The sequence below is a fragment of the Spodoptera frugiperda genome, chromosome 21, assembly GCF_023101765.2.
Source record: "Spodoptera frugiperda isolate SF20-4 chromosome 21, AGI-APGP_CSIRO_Sfru_2.0, whole genome shotgun sequence".
Lineage (NCBI taxonomy): Eukaryota > Metazoa > Arthropoda > Insecta > Lepidoptera > Noctuidae > Spodoptera > Spodoptera frugiperda.
Window position 1 is genome coordinate 3,517,090 of NC_064232.1, and position 19,646 is coordinate 3,536,735.

The 19,646-nt window shown below is 39.4% G+C and overlaps 2 protein-coding genes across 3 annotated transcripts in view; one reads left to right on the forward strand and one right to left on the reverse strand.

Moving 5' to 3' along the window:
- The window catches only part of LOC118280206 (uncharacterized), a 47,324-nt gene extending 37,670 nt beyond the window's left edge, over positions 1 to 9,654 (forward strand). The window contains exons 33-35 of the mRNA XM_050702229.1: positions 1,082 to 1,148; positions 1,658 to 1,742; positions 3,439 to 9,654. Coding sequence (XP_050558186.1) covers positions 1,082 to 1,148; positions 1,658 to 1,742; positions 3,439 to 3,645 — 359 coding nt within the window. The 3' untranslated portion in view covers positions 3,646 to 9,654. The remainder of the gene's footprint in view (positions 1 to 1,081; positions 1,149 to 1,657; positions 1,743 to 3,438) is intronic.
- Positions 9,655 to 11,016: 1,362 nt separating this feature from the next.
- On the reverse strand, positions 11,017 to 19,364 carry LOC118280433 (HMG domain-containing protein 4). 2 transcript variants are annotated; one of them, XM_035600463.2, is made up of 8 exons: positions 19,197 to 19,364; positions 18,831 to 19,086; positions 17,928 to 18,076; positions 16,245 to 16,366; positions 15,536 to 15,641; positions 14,952 to 15,046; positions 13,968 to 14,102; positions 11,017 to 12,733 (listed from the first exon to the last, which is right to left on the reverse strand). In XM_035600463.2, the coding sequence occupies exons 1-8, from the start codon at positions 19,204 to 19,206 to the stop codon at positions 12,569 to 12,571; spliced, it is 1,038 nt and encodes a 345-aa protein (XP_035456356.2). In that variant the 5' UTR covers positions 19,207 to 19,364; the 3' UTR covers positions 11,017 to 12,568. The 2 variants fall into 2 exon arrangements, with proteins under 2 accessions (XP_035456356.2, XP_035456355.2); XM_035600462.2 differs by having other exon boundaries at positions 17,928 to 18,097.
- Positions 19,365 to 19,646: the final 282 nt, after the last annotated feature.

The following is a 19,646-nucleotide window of genomic DNA, read 5'->3' on the forward strand; positions in this document are numbered from 1 at the left end:
AAATGTGACGTCACGTGTATGTCACTGAATGTCACGACTGACACGCTGAATTTCGCGCAAGACAATTCAAATGAATGAACAAAATATGTTATTTTTCTATTAAATAATTATATTTCGAGAAAATAAATTATTGTAAGACGTAAAAAAGAAACATCTGAATATAATACAAAACTTTTTCGAAAACTGTCAAGTAGCCATTTATCTAACGTGAAAAAAGCGACGGCGTGAGCTTGTGGTGACACCTCCGGTTCTCGAATGCGAAGTTTCGTTTAATTTTCGGTCGTAGGTTTTATTGATTTACTAACGAAATTACTTAAAATAACGATTTATTTTTAATTTCATATCAAAACCTATCTATTTAACTTCATTTCATTTGTTCATTTTTGTTCACGAAAGTTCGCAATAAATAGAATTGTACATAGTTTGCAATTTGCGAAGTTTCGGATGAAATTTCGTTTTTCGTTGAATTAGAGTATCGACGAGCATATCAACGGATGACGTCATAAATCCTACATCACACATGTGAATAAACACGGATAGAAAATCCTAATGAACAACAGTTGGGCAGAAAGCCCGCCAGGCATGATCACCTCGCCTGGTCGGAGGATCCTCCTTTTCTTAGGGAACTTTACTCCCTGCTGCTTTTTATTAGGTAGGCCCAATTACCCCCTTCCAAATCCCCGATACCCTAACAATCCTTAAATTCCTAACCCCGAAAAACCCCGGCAACGCAATTTTAAGGCTTTTGGTGTTTCAAGTGTCCATGGGCGACGGCGACGGCTTAGCATCGGCTTATACCATAAAAAAAGGCAGAAGTGCACATTACAGCACGTATTGCTACTGTATAATATACACTCACTTTTTACCATTTGTGTTATAAAGATCCCATGTAATAGGGGATGAACCTATTGCCCTATACCGGACACATTTCCAGGCTCCGTGCTACCATTGAGAAATTTTATAAAAACCGAAAGTACCCCAGTAACTTTGCCCAACATGGGAATCGACCCCACTCGACGAACGAGACAGTCAAAAGTATAGTATTAGTAAATAGATAATAATAATTTGTGTTTGTTCACAGTAAGAGAACCGGCAAGATTCATGGCGCAAGCTGGCATGGGAGCTAGCGAGTTTATCTCGAAATACAAGTAAGTCTCTCTCTCTCCCTCTTTCTCTTTCTACCTGTCTCTCTCTTTCTCTTTCTACCTGTCTCTCTCTTTCTCCCTTTATTTATTTATTTATTTATTTATTAGGACAATCAGTAGTTGTTACATTAGGACTTATATCTAAACACTTACATAATAATAAATTTAAATGCACAACATTTTAAGGTGTCACAACATGCACTGTAGGACAACATAATGGTGACACTGTTCTCAGTTAATAGGAAAAAAAATAAAATAAAAATAAAATACAATGTGAAAATAAAATAAAACACATTCAAAGAAGACAGTATTAACATACCCGCAAAATTATACATGGTTAAGATAACTAAGACTAAATAATACAAATTATACAAATGAACCAAAAACCAAACCAAACCTTTCTCTTTCTCTCTCACTTTTTCCCTTTCTCCCTCTCTCTTTCTCTGTCCCTCTCTCATTCTCACTCTCCCTTTCTTTCTCTCTCTCTCATTTACATGTTCCTGTATTTTCAGATCGGTCCGCACTCTATTCGGCAAGGACGAGGCGTGCTACATCATGGACGCTAAGGTGCAAGGGAACATAGGCAGGTACCTCAATGTAAGTATCTTTATATAATATATATACAATGTGATAGGGGTGAGACTTCTAACCCGTTAAGGCTGAGTTCTACATCTAATTTTATCGACAAAAGTCGGGGGTCGAAGGGGTCGAATCCCCTCCCCCTAAAAATTATGGATATTTTAATATTTTTTTTACTTTTTTTTATATCAAAGGTTGTATGCGTCGTATAAACAAAAAAAAAACGACAAACGGTAGCTAATAACCTTGGCTAACTAATTCATTACTTTTTTCATATGTTTGATAATGTTTTGGTGAGAAAAAAAATGATTTGTGAATTATTTTTACCGAAAAAATCACTATTTTTCAATATTTTCAATTAGGGGTTCAACCCCCCATATTATATTTTTTGTCGATAAAATTAGATGTAGTACTCAGCCTTAACGGGTTAGAAGTCCCACCCCTATCACATTGTATATCTATAATATAAAAATAAGTCGTGTTTTCCTTCCTGACGCTATAACTCCAGAACGCACGAACCGATTTATAGGGTTTTGCATTTGTTGGAAAGATCTCGAGCTCCGTAAGGTTTATAGCAAAGAAAATTCAGGGAAAATTATGAGAAATTCCGGGTTTGTAGTAGTATATGTCACTGAACTTCTCTTAAACGACTGGACCGATTTTGATGAAATTTTTTGTGTGTGTTCAAGGGGATCTGAGAATGGTTTAGATTCACAATTTTGTCCGCTGGACAATGTTTTTTAATTAATTTTTAATTTATTAGTAGTTGTTGATTTTGGAATGTTTTACATTGGATCCGACAAATTTTCAAATTAAAGACGTGTAGACAGGACAACGTCTGTCGGGTCCGCTAGTACAAGTATAAATATTTCATTTTTAACTCTTTGACTGCCAATAGAAAACTGTTGAAGGCAAATCCGCTAACGTCGGTCACCGGTGGCCACCACGGCGTTCAATGTGTTAATGTGCAGTGTGTAGGTATGTTAATATAATACTAATAAGTTTGCCGGGCAAGGGGTCTCGGGTTCGATTCCCGGGTCGGGCGAAGTATTACTGGGCTTTTTTTCGGAGTTTCGAAAATTTCTCAGTGGTAGCACGGAGTCTGGAAATGTGCCCGGTACATGGCAATAGGCTCACCACCTATTACATGGGACTTTAACACAAAATGGTGAAAAGTGGATGTACATTGTATAGCGGCATTACGTGCCGTAATGTGCGCCTCTGCCTACCCCTTCGAGGATAAAAGTGTGTTGTGCGTGTGTAAGTTTGCCTGGTCGTCGCAGTGGCTGGATAATCGGCTGATGTACAACGTGACACGGGATCGATTCCCGCCTGAACAACTCTGTGTGTTGGAACAAATAGGATGTGTAATATATACATATGTGTCTTTTTTATGATAAAAGTCGGTAAACGAGCAGACGTATCACCTGATGGTAAGCAATCGTCACCGCCCACCCGAAACACCAGAGGCGTTACAAGTGCGTTGCCGGCCTATAGGGGGTTAGGAATTTCGGGATTGTTCGGGAATCAGGAAGATTGGGAAGGGGAGTAATTGGGCCTCCGGTAACCTTACTAACACAACGCAAGTTGTTTCACATCGGTTTTCTGTGAGGCCGTGGTATCACTCCGGTCGAGCCGGCCCATTCGTGCCGAAGCATGGCTCTCCAACACTTAATAATATGTAGCAACACTAATATATATTTTTTCTTTTCAGCACTCCTGTTGCCCGAACGTGTTTGTACAAAACGTATTCGTAGACACACACGATCCTCGCTTCCCATGGGTCGCGTTCTTCGCGCTCTCACATATAAAAGCTGGCACGGAACTTACATGGAACTATAACTATGATGTAGGTTCGGTTCCCGGGAAGGTACTCTACTGTTACTGCGGGGCACCCAATTGTAGGGGTCGACTGTTGTAATTTTTATGCCAATGCCAAATAAATTTAGTTTTTTTAATGTTAAAATTTTGACTAAAATTGTTGTATTTAAAAGTAGGAAATGTTGTTTAATCAATTTAAAAAAAATTATAAACTCATATTTTTCGTAGTATTTTAGAATTGTATGGTAATAGGCTTGCTTCTTATTACATGCGACTTATAACATAAGTGGTGAAAAGTGGTTCTTACATTATATACAGTATGGAGATCACTCATATGACTTAAATGAAACTACAAGTAGTACTCGTCCACAGAAGCATAATACAACTACATATTTCAACGAAATCCAAAATTATATAAATCAAGTATTAAATTCTGTGTGAACAGCTCCATGTTCCTTGATCACAGAAGAGCTGTAATGTTGTAGGTTGTCTAGGAATGTTACGGACATGCGGCGCGGCTGTTGCAATGCCGTATTTGTAAAGAGTGTTCAAATTAGCTCATAGAGAATAATACACATTTTGGCTTAACTACTGGGCCTATTTCATTTTTGTATATTGTCAGCCAAGATGATGACAAATATGTGGTTTAAATTAAGTCTTATGTGTTTTCTTTATACGGTATGTACACCTCTGCCTACCGTCATAAGAAACTAAAGGTGTTATGTTATAATTGTGTGTAATAATAGAAGTTGAACTATCAAGCAAGAAGTCCCTGGTTTGATTTCCATGTCAGGCTAAGTATTAAATTGCTTTTTAGCTAAGTTCTTGCCTACTACTACTACTTTTTAATGTATTTTGTTGATTATTATGTTATCGGCTTACTCACGTAACTGTTTGACGAGGAACTCGACTAGTTTCAAGCCATGCTAGAGGCTCATATTTATGAGCAGCATTCCACGACACGACGCGGCGACTGTCGCGCTGCTACTGGCGTCTACGCCACTATTGTCGCGTAGCAGCATGACTTGAAACTAGTCGAGTTCCTCGTCTAACAGTTACGTGAGTAAGCCGATAATATAATAATTAATTTAGAATGTCTCACGAAAGTTATAATAAAATTGTATTTTGTTGCTTGTACCTATAGCAGTCTATAATTGGCCGTCTTGTCTATATTTTTGAATTAATTTGACTACTATATAATTATATAAATATAATTTGTTTTACGTTTTCCAAAGGTTATGATGGTTGGTTCATTGGAGTCAGCCAATCAGTAGCATTAGTATGAATTTGCTTTACTTTTAAAGTAATCGAAACGAGAGCGCGTTCGACGCTCTGGTTGGCTCGAATAAACCTACCAATCAGAGCGATTTTTTTAAACGTAGAGTAAACTCATACTAGGCTGCAGAGCGCTGAACGCGGTAATGTTTCGATTTTGTTAAACGTAAAGCAAACTCGTACTAAGCCCCCTGATAGTCGACTTGTTGTGAATACGCCAGTCAAATGTAAAAGATCTTGTGTTCGAATACCAGCCCTTTTTAGACGAATGGTTTAAATCTAATCGAATTCAAGTGAATAGATTATATCACAAGTGAGACTTTATTTCTAAGTAACGAATCTAGAAGGGTATCGAGCCACGAGCCAACGTATCAAAATAAAATCTTCCCATTTTTTTTAATTTAAATTCAAGAATAACTAATCATTTTCATTTTTCCGCGTAAAGCGTGCGTTCAAAAGTTGAAATCCCCCCGCCCATCCCCAAGAAGGTAGCCCCCCCTTCAAGAATATTATCTTATACTCGATTCTTTGTTTCGATTAAAGATTAAACTGTTTGTCTTACCGCTATACTCAGAGTCATTTAATGGTTACTTAACCCAGTCCTTAACAATTGTTTTCGAAACCGTTACTAAGGAATAATTTAAGTAATCATTAAATTACTCTGAGTGCGGCAGTAAATCGGCTATAATTAAGATTATAACAATATAGAGTCTGAAACTATGTGATTGATAACATAACAGTAAACCTTAGTACGAGTTTCCTTTACGTTTACGCGTTCAGCGCTCTGATTGGCCGGCTCGTATAAACCAACCAATCAGAGCGCCGAACGCGCTCTCGTTTCGATTACTTTAAACGTAAAGCAAACTCGTACTAAGGGTTCTTGGTGAAAAGTGGGTGTTACATGGGACATGTGCACTGTGCCTAAACGGAATGGAACAGGTGTTTAGAAGCAAGGTAAATGTGAATAAAGAAAGGCTAGTTTTCGCCAACCTCTCTTAAATTTTAAGGAACGCCTACGCTGGGATATGTGGTACTTTATATACGGTGACTGGTAATTAGTGAACGATATTTAAACACGTGATTGTACTCATGATTACAAACAACTTTCCCGAAGAAACTTTTTGTGTACTCTTTTGTGTGGGAGAGCCATGCTTCGGCACGGCTGGGCCGGCTCGACCGGAGTGATACCACGGCCTCACAGAAAACCGACGTGAAACAACGCTTGCGTTGTGTTTCCTTGTGTGAGTGAGGTTACCGGAGGCCCAATTCCCCCTTCCCAATCTTCCCCATCCCCATTCCCGAACAACAACCCTTAAATTCCTAACTCCCAAAAAGCCGGTAACGCACTTGTAAAGCCGCTGGTGTTTCAAGTGTCCATGGGCGGCGGCGATTGCTTACCATCAGGTAATACGTCTGCTCGATTACCGGCATGCCTCATAAAAAAAGTCCTTGGTTTTATTTTTATCACAATAATAAAACCACAAAATTTCGCGTAAGCAAGCTATCGCATAATAAGCTGTTCGCTGCGAAGCGCCCGCACCCGCTGTAGATAGGTTCCGTTATAGGAAGACTAGTAACTAGGTAGGTATGTATATTGCAATTTTACGTGCGCGTGCATAAATATACAAAAAACAACTTTGGGAAAGTTGTTTGTAATCATTAGTACAATCACGTGTTTAAATATCGTTCACTAATTACCAATATTTTGGTTTCCATCAACCTGAAAATTATCCTTAACAGCACAAGGAAGGAGTTGTTTTAGGTGCTCCATCACGCTAAGAAACTCTTAGTTAAGAGGCGATTTAGGGGTGGTTGGTGAACGCCATTAAGGTAGTAATATATGTAATTATATTTTAATTTTTGTGTCAAAAATGTGTTTTACCGCCGTACGAATCAATTAATGGTTACTTAACCCAGTCCTTAGCGTTTGTTTTCGAAACAAAATCGTTACTAAGGAATAGTTTAAGTAATCATTAAAGCTAAGAGTCTACAGACCCGCATCGTACGCATCGGACGTATCACATCAAACGGATTAATTTTTTAAACTGCGTCCACTGTATCAGCAGCGATCGGATTGCCGACGCAAATATCAGCAATCGGATTGCCGATACCACTTTCACCCCGATTTTTGTCATCGGCATTACGTATGACGTCATCAGTACGCATCACACGTGGCATTGACGATGATGCGGTCCGTACGATGCGGATCAGAGGACGCAGCTCTATGAGTTTCTATACAAGACAAACTAAAATACGTTGCGTGCGATGCGTACGATGCGGGCCTGTGGACGCTTACTTTAAATGTCTCTGAGTACGGCAGTAACATAGTTTAGATTAAAAATAATAAAATTGTTGAATATATTTCTTGTGTATACTTATGAAATTGTATCAGTATTGTATTTAATTATGTATGTATATGGAGCGACTGACACCTTACCCCCGACACCTCAGTAAGGGGGATACCACATAAGGGCACATTTTCATTAGTCCTTAGCGTCTGCATGCGGGGAACCGTTTTCATTGGTCGTTAACGTACGCTGCGTAATGCGTGCGGTGACTTACCATGCGTATGCGTACATGCGTACTTGCGCATGATAAGTCACCGCACGCATTGAATCGACTGAGATATCGACCATGAATGTCATTGCTAGTTAGCTCGTATGCGGGGAGCGCGGATTCGGGCTAGCTACCGACTTATCGACCAATGAAAATGCGCCCTAATTATAGTAAGAGCGGCCGTACACGGACTGCTCGAGCAGTTAGCGGCTGAGAGACATACACGGACGGCTCGAGCGGTCGGCGTCGACTGCTCGAGCCGTCGGTTGTTGACGGCTCGAGCAGTTAGGTAGCGTGTACTCAACTGCTCGAGCAGTTGATGTTCTTTTGATTCTTTCAGCAGACGCCGCGAGGCCGCAAAGGGCGGGGGGGGAAGTCGGAGAGCTGTCGACTGCTCTAGAGCAGTCAACGGCTCGAGCAGTCCGTGTATGCCTCGCAACTGCTCGCGAGCGGTCGACGGCACGATGGAATTTCATCGTGCAGTTGACGGCCTGAAGCGGTCGCGACTGCTCGAGCAGTTTGTACGGCAGCGAATGAATGGCTATAGTTCATCGTGCCGTCGCGGCTTCAAGCAGTCGGTTATAACTGCTTGAAGCCGTCCGTGTACGGCCCCCTAAGATTTGACGTGGTGCGTCCTGCGTGAGCGATTTAGACGCGAACGCGATGCGGTGCGGCGCGAATACAACAAACTGCCAAAATGTATTGACGTGGCCTACGTCACCAACGGCACGTGGGATGCGGTGTCATCAATACGGTAGTTCACTACTAGTCAAATTCAATACTTTTATCGAAATGTCAAAAACGTTACTTTTCTATGAGTTTTGTAGGAGATCGCAACTTATAACGTCATAATTTTTTTGCGTCAAATAGCATACTTACTTCTCTAAAATTAGCTAGAAAAACTAAAAAAATAAGTATATCGTGAAATAACGAACGAAAGTACGATTATTTTGGGATATTTTAATATATTGAAATGTCAAAATAATTTATTTTTGACCTAGTAAACTACCGTATTGGCTCGATATTGTCGCGCGAAATGGACGCGGTGCCGGCACGTTTTTGTTTATAATGTCATGGAAATGTATAAAAATATGGAACGAATTAAAGTTTGTATAAAGAGGGAATGCAGGAAGATGATATTTTTGTATATTATATATTTGAATATAGTTGTATTTGTAAATAAAGTTATTGTCTGTATGTACTACTAACGCTTTGACACACATATAATACTGTTACGTATTAGAATTTAAAACGGGACCTCTAATATAAAAATAAGTCGGGTTTTCCTTCTTGACGCTATAACTCCAGCACGCGCGAACTAATTTCCACGGTTTAGCATTCGTTGGAAAGGTCTCGGGCTCCGTGAGGTTTATAGCAAAGAAAATTCAGGATTAAATTAAGAGAAAAGCAGGGAAGCCGGGAAAATCATTGGTGGCATCTGTATCGTAAAGGAATAAAAAGGCGTCAAATGTAACTTTTTACATTATTGCACCCGTTTTTGTTTCTAATGATAGTATCAATGTCTGTTTTCAATACAATTCTATTATTAAATGTTAGTCAGTCAGTCAGTCAGTCAGTGTCTTCAAGCATATTAAGTAAATAATATATTCATGCTTATCAATGTCAATGTCAGTTGTACAAAAGTAGGAATTTTAAATAATATTTGCGACTTATGGAAACTGTTCGAGGACGCTCGACTGGTTTCGACCTACACCGGGACTCATAATATTATAAGCTATATGTAGATTGTGTTTCTTGGAAAGCCGGACTTCAGTGTTCCGGTGTTTTCATGGTTGTATCTACTGTAGATCCTGGCTTACAGGAGTTGTAGCGGTATGGGAGGTTGTGGCGGTCCCAATTTAAAATAGCATTGTTATGCCGTGAATATTATTTAAATTCAGTATTAATAATGTCTTACAATATAAGTTTGTTTTTAAATTGACATGGTCACTAACACTAACATTAGAACTTGAGACGGGATATTTACCATGTTTATTTATGTCTATGAGTTTCCGATTGAGTTCATCCGTGATCATGGCGCTTGCAACAGTGCCGAAATATCGGAAACTCATAGACATAAATAAACATGGTAAATATTCCGTCTTAAGTTCTAATGTTAATGTCTTACAATAGTGAATATGATACATAAAAAATCTAAGTACATAGTGAAAAATGTCGTCGAATCTCGCTGATCTACTTGATGGAATTTTAGTACATATTCAAGCATGCGTTTTGTGTCTGTTTGTCTATCTATACAATAAAATAGTCAATAGTTTTACTTGTTCCTTTATTTATTAAAAAAAAATAGTTCTTTAATTCGTTCTGTTTGAGAGACCGCGCTACAGCGCTCTCTGATAAACCTGAACCTTTTAAACTGCGATCTCCGTCTACTGAGCGTTGATAGTATATGTACGCCGTTGGGTTAAATGAAATATCGCATACTATACAAATCATTATATTGCAATATAGATTTACAATATTATAGTTAGTTGAGTCGTTATATCAAAATCAAAAAATCAGCAGTCAAACTTTCGACCAATGAGCCGTCGTCATATTAGTATTAACTTTTTTATTGTTTAGGGAACAAAGAGTAAAGTTCCCTAAGAAAAGGAGGATCCTCCGACCAGGCGAGGTGATCGTGCCTGGCGGGCTTTCTGCCCAACTGTTGTTCGTTGGGACTTTCTATCCATGTTTATTCGCATGTAAACCAAGTAATCCAAAACAGTTATTCATGTCCCTGGGACGCGCCGGACTTCAGTGTTTCGGTGTTTTCATGGTTGTATCTACTGTAGACCCTGGCTTACAGGAGTTGCAGCGGTACGGGAGATTGCGGTGGGCTTGTCCCAATAAAAAAAATGTGTGATGTATGATTTTTGTATTTATTCGTCGATCGTGTATGTGCGACTCTGTCACTCGTCATGTATACACTACACTTGAAATAGAATGCTTCTTATGGTGCGTCTACATCTGGCGACGTGCCCCGAATGTGTAGTCATGGCAATGGTTTCATCGTAGTAGTATAAATTGACCCTTGCGCTGTGGAGTTAAGGTTGAATTTGTTATGTGCAGTTTTGGATAGACGCTTCGATGCGCTTCGACTCTGCGCTAGTATAAATTGACCCTAAGCGGCTCATGAACAAAGATGCTCATGGGTAGCTAACTAACGGCTCACGAGCTGCAAATTCGGGACACATTTTTTTTATGAGACATGTCGGTTTGGCGACACATTGACAAGTAACAAGTGACAGATGACAGAAGTCGCACATAGACTATCAACGAGCAAATCAACGGATGACGTCATAAATATCCTGCATCGCACATATGAAGTTTACATGCGAATTTAGACGGATAGAATAATCCCAACGAACAACAGTTGGGCAGAAAGCCCGCCAGGCTGATCACCTCGCCTGGTCGGAGGATCCTCCTTTTCTTAGGGAACTTTACTCTCTGTTCCCTAAACCGGTAATCGAGCAGACGCATTAGCCATTATGTGGATTTATCCTTATATGATACCACTTCGGTACTAAGTAGGAATAAGGAGTAAGGTTATAGGCTATAAAACATCACGCTACGACCAACAGGGGCCGAGCAGAGCGTTTAGACCGCGCGGAAGAAGCTAGTAGGAAATAAAAGACGAATATATTTTAATGATAGTAAATCATTTATTTATTTATCGATACGTACATTATTTTGTCACTTTGTTTGTTTGTATTTACGTCTTATTTAACACTATATAATAATAAAATAGAAATACATTGACATGTAAAGGATTTCATAAAGGGAGGATCGATCCCTACCCCTTACCCCCGTAAGGGGTAGTCGATCCGAAAGCTCTACCCGTTGCTCCTACCCCTTAAGCACAATAAGAAGAAAAAAAGGGGTTTTAGGGGCATTTATATACATAAAAAAGGTATGAAAGAAAGAAAAAATATACACCACACTTTTGACAAAAATTTGGTATAAAGACAGGGTATGAGCTGACTGTCGCTGGTAGAAGCATTATAATAGACTACTTTAAGGATCAAAGTCCCAGAATATTACTTTTTATATTTAAAATTGATTGCATGGTAACCTTGCTACACCTATCGATATCACATCAATAGCCTATAAGTGGTTACTGCTGACTATTGATCATCGAACCTTTTAGTGGGGTGTAATATGTCATAAACACATATATTAAAGACATAGATAAACGAGAAATAGGGTGACTGGTAATTAGTGAACGATATTTAAACACGTGATTGTAGTCATGATTACAAACAACTTTCCCGAAAAAACTTGTTTGTATACTCGTTAGTTTTATTTTTATTTATAATATAATAAGGCTGGGCCAGGAAGGTGACCGAGTGGCGATCGAGGACCGGAAGACGTAACGAGGGCAGACCTCCCACTAGGTGGACCGACGACATCGTCAGAGTCGCGGGGAGCCAGTGGATGCAGGTGGAGGCCTTTGGACAGTAGACCTCTCGCGGCTGATGATGATGAATAAAATAAAGGAAAAGTTGTTTATAATCACGTGTTTAAACAACCTTCACACCAGTCACCCTATATAGAAAAACGAGCACTATATTGTAGTCCTTATGAGTTAAATACTCAAATGCCACTCAATTTTAGGACACTCTCAAGAATAATTCTACCGTAGTCATAGAACTCGTAGATGATAGAACTATTGTTGACACAACAACAACAAAGATATGCCCGAATACTCAAACGCTACTCAATTTTAAGACGCTCTCAAATGTAGTTCTGTCACTATCAATTCTTTATAAAATGACAGAGATAGCACGATATTTAACACGTTGACTGTCCCATCTATTTTGGATAATCTCGTTGGTACGTCCAATGGAACTTAAAATATTCCACTGATAAAAAAAAGTATAAAATTTCGATGGAAAATTTTCATGGAAGTCTTATTTTTTCAAGTCTGTGTTCATACGTCCCTAGAAAATTCAAAGTTCTAGCTCACACGTCCCGTTGCAGTAAAGGCAGTTCAGTTGCCACTGATTAATGCATTACATTTAATGCACGGACGTCACAGCCAGATCATATCATGCATTACATGTAATGCACGGACAGTCAATGTGTTAAGTACAACTTAAAATTGAGTATTCGGGCGATAGACTGATATTTAGGTACAACTTAAAATCGAATAGCATTTCAGTGTTACAGTTTTAGTTAAATTCCCAGTTAATTCACAGTCCAGGCATGATGTAAGCGATGTTGTGTAGCGTGTCCTGTAGAAGGTTGGCGGGGGGCGCGATGGCCGGCAGGGCGCGACACACGCTCAGTAGCGGCGCCAGGGAACACAGGAGCGTGTCTAGCAGCACTGATACTGAGCCTGATACTGCTATTTGACCCTGTGGGAAGAAATTTCCATATTGTACTTTTTAACTCTGACTGTCGCCGCATAGTGTGTAACTATGTAGCGGGTTCAATTCCCGCATAGAGCAACTAGGGGTTTGCACCGGAGCAAAAGCAAGCAGGTGAGTACCTGAGAATAACCGGTAATATACCGGTAAAAATACTCGATTGAAATCGATCGGTTGTTAACCGATTCAACTCCTACAAAAAAATACATAAATACATAATTAAGATAATTTATTTTCTGATTTGCTTCTTTCGAATGATATTAATTATTTCGGTCATCAAATCAAAGCGCTCTTGGCCGTTTATGTGGTTCAATTCACTTGCTACTAGCTTTCCAAAGAGTTCAGGGTTCGTTGAAGTCCAATTATCTATTCTGTTTTGTTTTTCAATTAATAAAAACTTGATTTGAAATTAATGGTTTTCATCACCGGTTACCACCGGTGAATCTCCGGAGATCGGCAAATCACCGGGGAATTTCACCGGTACGCCAGATTTCGCTCCGGTGCAAACCACTAAGAGCAACTCTTTGTGTGATCCACAAATTGTTCCGGGTCTGGGTGTCATGTGTATGTTTGTAAACACGACACGCCCACAACACAGGAGAAAAGGGGAACGAAGAAGTGGGGCATCGCTTTTCTAAAAGAAAAATCAACTTAATTCCATTCTACTAATATTATAAATGCGAAAGTTTGTGAGTATGGATGTTTGTTACTCTTTCACACAAAAACTACTGAGGGGATCGGCATGAAATTTGGAATAATGAAAGACAGACTAATCAAAAAAATACTTTCTCAGTTTATGTAATTATCTTCTAACTTCTGCCAGTGGCTTTGCCCGCGATCTCGTGGGATAAAAAGTATCCTATCAGAAGTCTGCCTATATATCCTGTCTGTATACGAAATTTTATCAAAATCCATTCAGTAGTTTCAATATAATTGCCGGACAAACATCCAAACAAACAAACTTTCACATTTATAATATTAGTGCGATATGTTTGTGGGAATTTGACTGCACGGTTGGCGCCGTAACTGGGCAATAGGCTGCCGTGCAACGTGTAGCGGGTTTGATTCCCGTACGGAGCAAATCTTTGTGTGATCCACAAATTGTTTCGGGTCTGGGTGTCATGTGTATGTGAACTTGTATGTTTGTAAACGCACCCACGACACAGGAGAAAATCCTAGTAAAAGGCAATGTTTTAAAAAGATACCTAGTACGTGTACATACCTCATGTTCCTTCAGTCGTTCCCCAATGATGGCGAGGCTCTCGCCCAGCAGTCGGAGATGCGCGGCCACCTCCACGGCCCCGCAGCCCGTCACGCGGTACATGCCGGCGTTGGGGGCCGACGTACTAGACGCCGGCTGCAATACGAGCAGTAAAATACGGTCAAATTTGATTCAACTACAGAATTATTATTAGGAAGGACACGAAGGGGCAGGCAGAGGTGCACATTATGGCACATAATGCCAATGTACACCCACATTTCACAATTTTTGTTGTAAGTCCCATGTAATAGGTTGTGAGCCTATTGCCATATACCGGGCACATTTCCAGACTCCGTGCTACCACTGAGAAATTTTCGAAAAACCGAAAAAAGCCCTGTAATACTTCGCAGCCCAGCAGTCGTACTTGCAAGTCTTGCAACCACTCGGCCAACGAGGCAGTCTCAGTCAGTCCAGAATGAATTTGGTTACTTTTAGACTGTAAGGTTGGGGCGGTGGCTGGGCAATAGGCTGCCGTGCAACGTGTAGCGGGTGCAATTCCCGCACGGAGCAATTCTTTGTGTGATCCACAAATTGTTGTTTCGGGTCTGGGTGTCATGTGTGTGTGAACTTGTATGTTTGTAAACGCACCCACGACACAGGAGAAAATCCTAGTGTGGGGTTTTTTTTGGCGTCATCTACATATACGGTAGGCTATGCATCCAATAGGGAATTTGCTACACAAACAACCCTTTTTTTTGGGACAAGCCCGCCACAACCTCCCGTACCGCTACTACTTCAACTGTGCACCAGGATCTACAGTAGATACAACCATAAAAATACCGGAACACTGAAGTCCAATGTCCCAAACTGTCTTGGATCCCGCAACGGAATAAATCAGAAGATATTATTAGAGGAGAAGAAAAAGAAAACGATAGTTTCCGCTTCCCTCGGTGAATTGAATGCAGGAGACAGAATGACTTAAGCCTAAAGGCCCACACAACTTACCACAAGTGCGTGTGACGGCGGTGCAGCGGGCGCAGGCTGCGGCCGGGGCTGCGCCCTCGGCGGACGGCCCGGGCCCGCTGAGGATAGAGGCCGACCTGTTCATAGACAGATAAATCTTTCAATTAACTAGTTCTGATTCATACATAACTTCACGCCTGTCTCCCAAGAGGGTAGGCAGAGACAATGGAACGCCAATTGCTACGAATCTTACATTGGTTTTTATGAATTGTTGGACAAAACAATAAAACGGTTTTCCTTTGCTGGACGAGTGGTTACTGCTTTATTATGGTATAAGCCGGTAAACGAGCAGACGGATCACTCGAAACAAGAGGTGTTACAAGTGCGTTGGCCTTTTGGGGGTTAGGAATTTAAGGGTTGTTGGTAATCAGGGATTAGGATGATTGGGTAGGGAGATAATTAAGCCTCCAGTAACCTGACTCACAAAACGCAATCGTTGTTTCACTTTGGTTTTCTGTGAGGCCGTGGTATCACTCCGGTCGAGCCGGCCCATTCGTGCCGAAGCATGGCTCTCCCACACTTGAAATACACAATGTATCAAATTAAATTAAAGTAAGCAATCTTACTTGGGTTAGACACAATAATCTTGTTAGTGGATTGGTTGCTCTGTTCCTTCTGCATCGCGAACCGTTTCGCCTTGCGCTTCCATAAATACCGCTCGTTGTAATTTACCTGGAAAATATGCAATATTATGTTTAGATAAGGATAGAGTTTCTTGCTCGTTCTTCGCCATTTGAAGCAACACTTTGGAACGAGCGCCTAGCTTCACTGACAGACAGACTGACGGGCAAATCAATTTGGCGTTTCAAAACTGCCTAATTTAGGATTAATTGAAATAAATGCTTTGACTTTGATGTATATACCAAGGAAAATCTTACAGCAATAATCTTATACAAAACTACGATTAAAAAACCGACTTCAAGACAAAGTGCGAAAATATGTTCCGTAGCCAAATGGCAAAAAACGGAACCCTTATAGATTCGTCATGTGTGTCTGTCTGTCTGTCCGTCCGTATTTAAGTCGAGTAATAACGACAAAGTAGGTGTACATTGTATAGCGGCATTACGTGTCGTAATGAGCACCTCTTTTTTTTTTGATGGGGAAATATCATCCAATGACTTCTCCCGCCTTGGGCGAGGCGAGAGGGAGTGTCAGACTCTTACTGACTAAAAACCACCCCGTTCCTTCTCCTGCTTTTCGAGCCGGAGCACCTCTGCCTACCCCATCGGGGATAAAGGGCGTGACGATAAAAAAATAAGTTCTTAGGAAGCTTACATTGGACCACATCTCTCCAAGCCGCTTGGAGATAGCGGAGAAGTCCATGTCAGGATGCTTGCGGAGCAGCTCATTGCGCGCTTCCTTGGCCCACATCATGTACGCTGTGATGCGCGTCTTACCTGAAATGTAGTCAAAGTCAAAATTATTTATTTCAAATAGACCAGGGACCTTAGTCTGCACTTTATGAACGTCAAATTGCAAATATAATAAAATAAGAATGGTCGATCACCGAGCAGTTTAACGAGAGGGACAGAGCTAAAAATGTAGGTTGTATAGTTCCGTCAGTCCTCTCGCACTGTTCAGTCTATTTCAACCATTCTGACACAATTGTAGATAGCAGACTAAAAGGCCCCAGGAAACTCTTTTGAACAGTCAAAGCAAATATAATAAAATAAGAATAAGAAGTTATTTATATAAATAAAATAATGAACTTTATATACTTAGAAAAACGTCTGTCAAAGTTTAAGGTCTGTCCTCTAGTTGCTCTATTTGCTCGTTCCAAAGTGTAGATTCCTATGGAGAAGAACGAGCAAGAAACTCTTGGATTGCAAAAAAAAATAATTTGTCCGTCATTCAGGTAATAAAAAAAATATGACACGTTTTAGTACTTAGATAAAACGAATCAAAGTTTAAGAGTACGAGCAAATACGTCATTTCTCTCTCTAAAATGTACCTAGAAGAAGTGACGTGCCGCGATGTTTCAAAATCAATATATCTTCAAAAATATTTGTTTCAGTGAGAAAATAAAAAATATTCTATTCTAATATTTTAAAATAATCTACAAGACGGACATTAAAATAAAAATTAATATTTATTTTTATTTTTCAGCCATGGTCGTCCCACTGCAGGGCAAAAGCCTCCCTACCCTCCTTCCACTCGTCTCTATACAGAGCTTTCTGCGGCCAATCCTTTTCATAGGCGTCGAGTTCATCCCGCCATCTCCTTCTGGGCCGAAAATGGAAATGGAAAATGGAAACGGAATGGAAGGACGAAAAATGAATAATCTACCCTATATTTTTTTTTATTCGACAAAAAGTAATGCTTGACTACAATTCCACCTGATGGTAAGTAGTGATGTAATCGTATATATATATACATATCTATATATATATATATATATATATATATATACAATGTGATAGGCGTGGGACTTCTAACCCGTTAAGGCTGAGTACTACATCTAATTTTATCGACAAAAATAATAATATGGGGGGTTGAACCCCTAATTGAAAATATTGAAAAATAGTGATTTTTTCGGTAAAAATAATTCACAAATGATTTTTTTTCTCACCAAAACATTATCAAACATATGAAAAAGTAATGAATTAATTAGCCAAGGTTATTAGTTACCGTTAGTCGTTTTTTTTTTGTTTCTACGACGCATACATACAACCTTTGATATTAAAAAAAGTAAAAAAAATATTAAAATAGCCATAACTTTTAGGGGAGGGGATTCGACCACTTCGACCCCCGACTTTTGTCGATAAAATTAGGTGTAGAACTCAGCCTTAACGGGTTAGAAGTCTCGCCCCCATCACATTGTATATACCTAAGTATATATGTATATATATATACGATTACATCACTACTTACATGCTATATATATATATATATATATATATATATATATATATATATATATATATATATATATGCTATATCATCTGTCTACTGTCCTACCTTTATCCTTCCTCTGTGCCTTAGCTCGTCCGACCACCCTTCCATCCTTGACAATCAGCTTCTTCTTGCTGGACTTCTCCATCATGTACAAGGAGTTGGCAGGCGTCCTGGTGGAACCCTCGTCTGATGCGGAGCTGTCTGACTCCATACTGCAATGTTGTGGTTCACCACTTTTAACCAAAGAGTTATTCTGATGTAATATAACGGATAAGCTTAAAATAAAGTGTGGGCAGATTGCTTCTGTTTCGACCAATTACAGAAAAAACACCTTTCTCTTGCGTGTAGCACATGCATTCAATAACATGCCAGAAGACTTAGATGTACATCTTTTTTGTATGAAAGCTATCACAGTAAAACGTCTATTAGCAAATAAATACTTTAAAGATAACTCCCGTATATGATGTCGAACTTTATAGTATAATGCATTATCAAAAATTATATATATTATTTTTATTTTTATATACATATATGTTGTTGTGTATGGTCTGTATCATTTCCGGGGATACAAATAATATTTGGTTCCTTTACTTTACTTATACTAATTTATGTTGAAACAAACATAAAATTAATGTTTAACATGTATACTCAGTTAAGAAGAAAGAACAGTGTTTTTTATGGGTCAGTCTGTGACAGTAACATTATTTTTATATAGTCATTTAACGGTGGAAGCTTGTTGTTAGCAAATTAGATATAAATTAAGTTATTAAAATTGTTGTTAGTCTGTAAGCTTTCCTAAGAATAAAAAAAAAACAAAAAACAAGATACGACGCACGTACAGCCCATAGAGTGGTAGCCGCGCCAATCCAAATTATGGGAAGCTTAAAGGTTCTTGCCTAGGACGCTGTCTAGATTTAGTCCACCTCTGTTCATACAAGCATCAACAAAACAAACATATAACCTTACCTGTCAGCATTTTCCCCGGGGTTATCATAATAATCAGATTCACTGCCAGACACAGTTCCCGCGTCATCCTGTCTGACTGCAGCACTGTCCTGCTGGTGATATTCTTGTGGTTCTTCCTGACGAAACCCTACGTAAGATTTGACGGGCGTTTGCCGCCTAAATCTCGTCTCAATGTCGTCAGGAGACTCAAAGTCCATTAATTTGGAACTCTTCTTCCTTACACGCCCGCTACGGGATATGCCAGTCACTTCCAAATCTAAAAAATTAGCAAACAATTTTAGGAGGGAATTATTTTTGATGTGTTATGTTATCGCGGCATGGTTAATAATCAGCTTGTAGCGTCATATTTGTTGGTTCCATGCTTACCTTCTTGCATTTTGATGTTTAGTACACAATTTGAGATATAATTGAGTAGTTTAAACTATTTGTTTACGATGAACAAAGAATAAAAATATTTTTCAACAATACGACGAAACGTTTTCGTTTCGGAAGCTTGACACATTGACAGCTAATTTGACAGACAGACATTTTTTTGACGCATACGTCAATCGATCTTTTATTTGTATGAAACCAGGGCTTTTGAGCCAAGGAACTTTACAAAAATAATTATTTCTGATTAAAAAATTTAGGGTTCATGGTCCATATGGTTTAATTCAATGTCCTTTGATCCAATCAACTTGGCTAAAGATTGGTGGGGAGGTAACTTAGGACCAGGAGACGGACATTATATTAAACGATTTCCAGAAAATCTTACAGGAAGCAAATAATACTGGATTGCGCGTACAAAGTTGCTAGTAAAGAAATAAAACAAAATGA

Bases quoted from the DNA above. Each gene is read 5' to 3' on its own strand.
- LOC118280433 (XM_035600462.2), bottom strand. The intron at 18,098-18,830 runs GTAAGGTTATAT...TTTGGTTAAAAG, and splicing joins CCCGGGGAAAATGCTGACAG to TGGTGAACCACAACATTGCA. The intron at 15,642-16,244 runs GTAAGCTTCCTA...CATATTTTCCAG, and splicing joins TTGGAGAGATGTGGTCCAAT to GTAAATTACAACGAGCGGTA.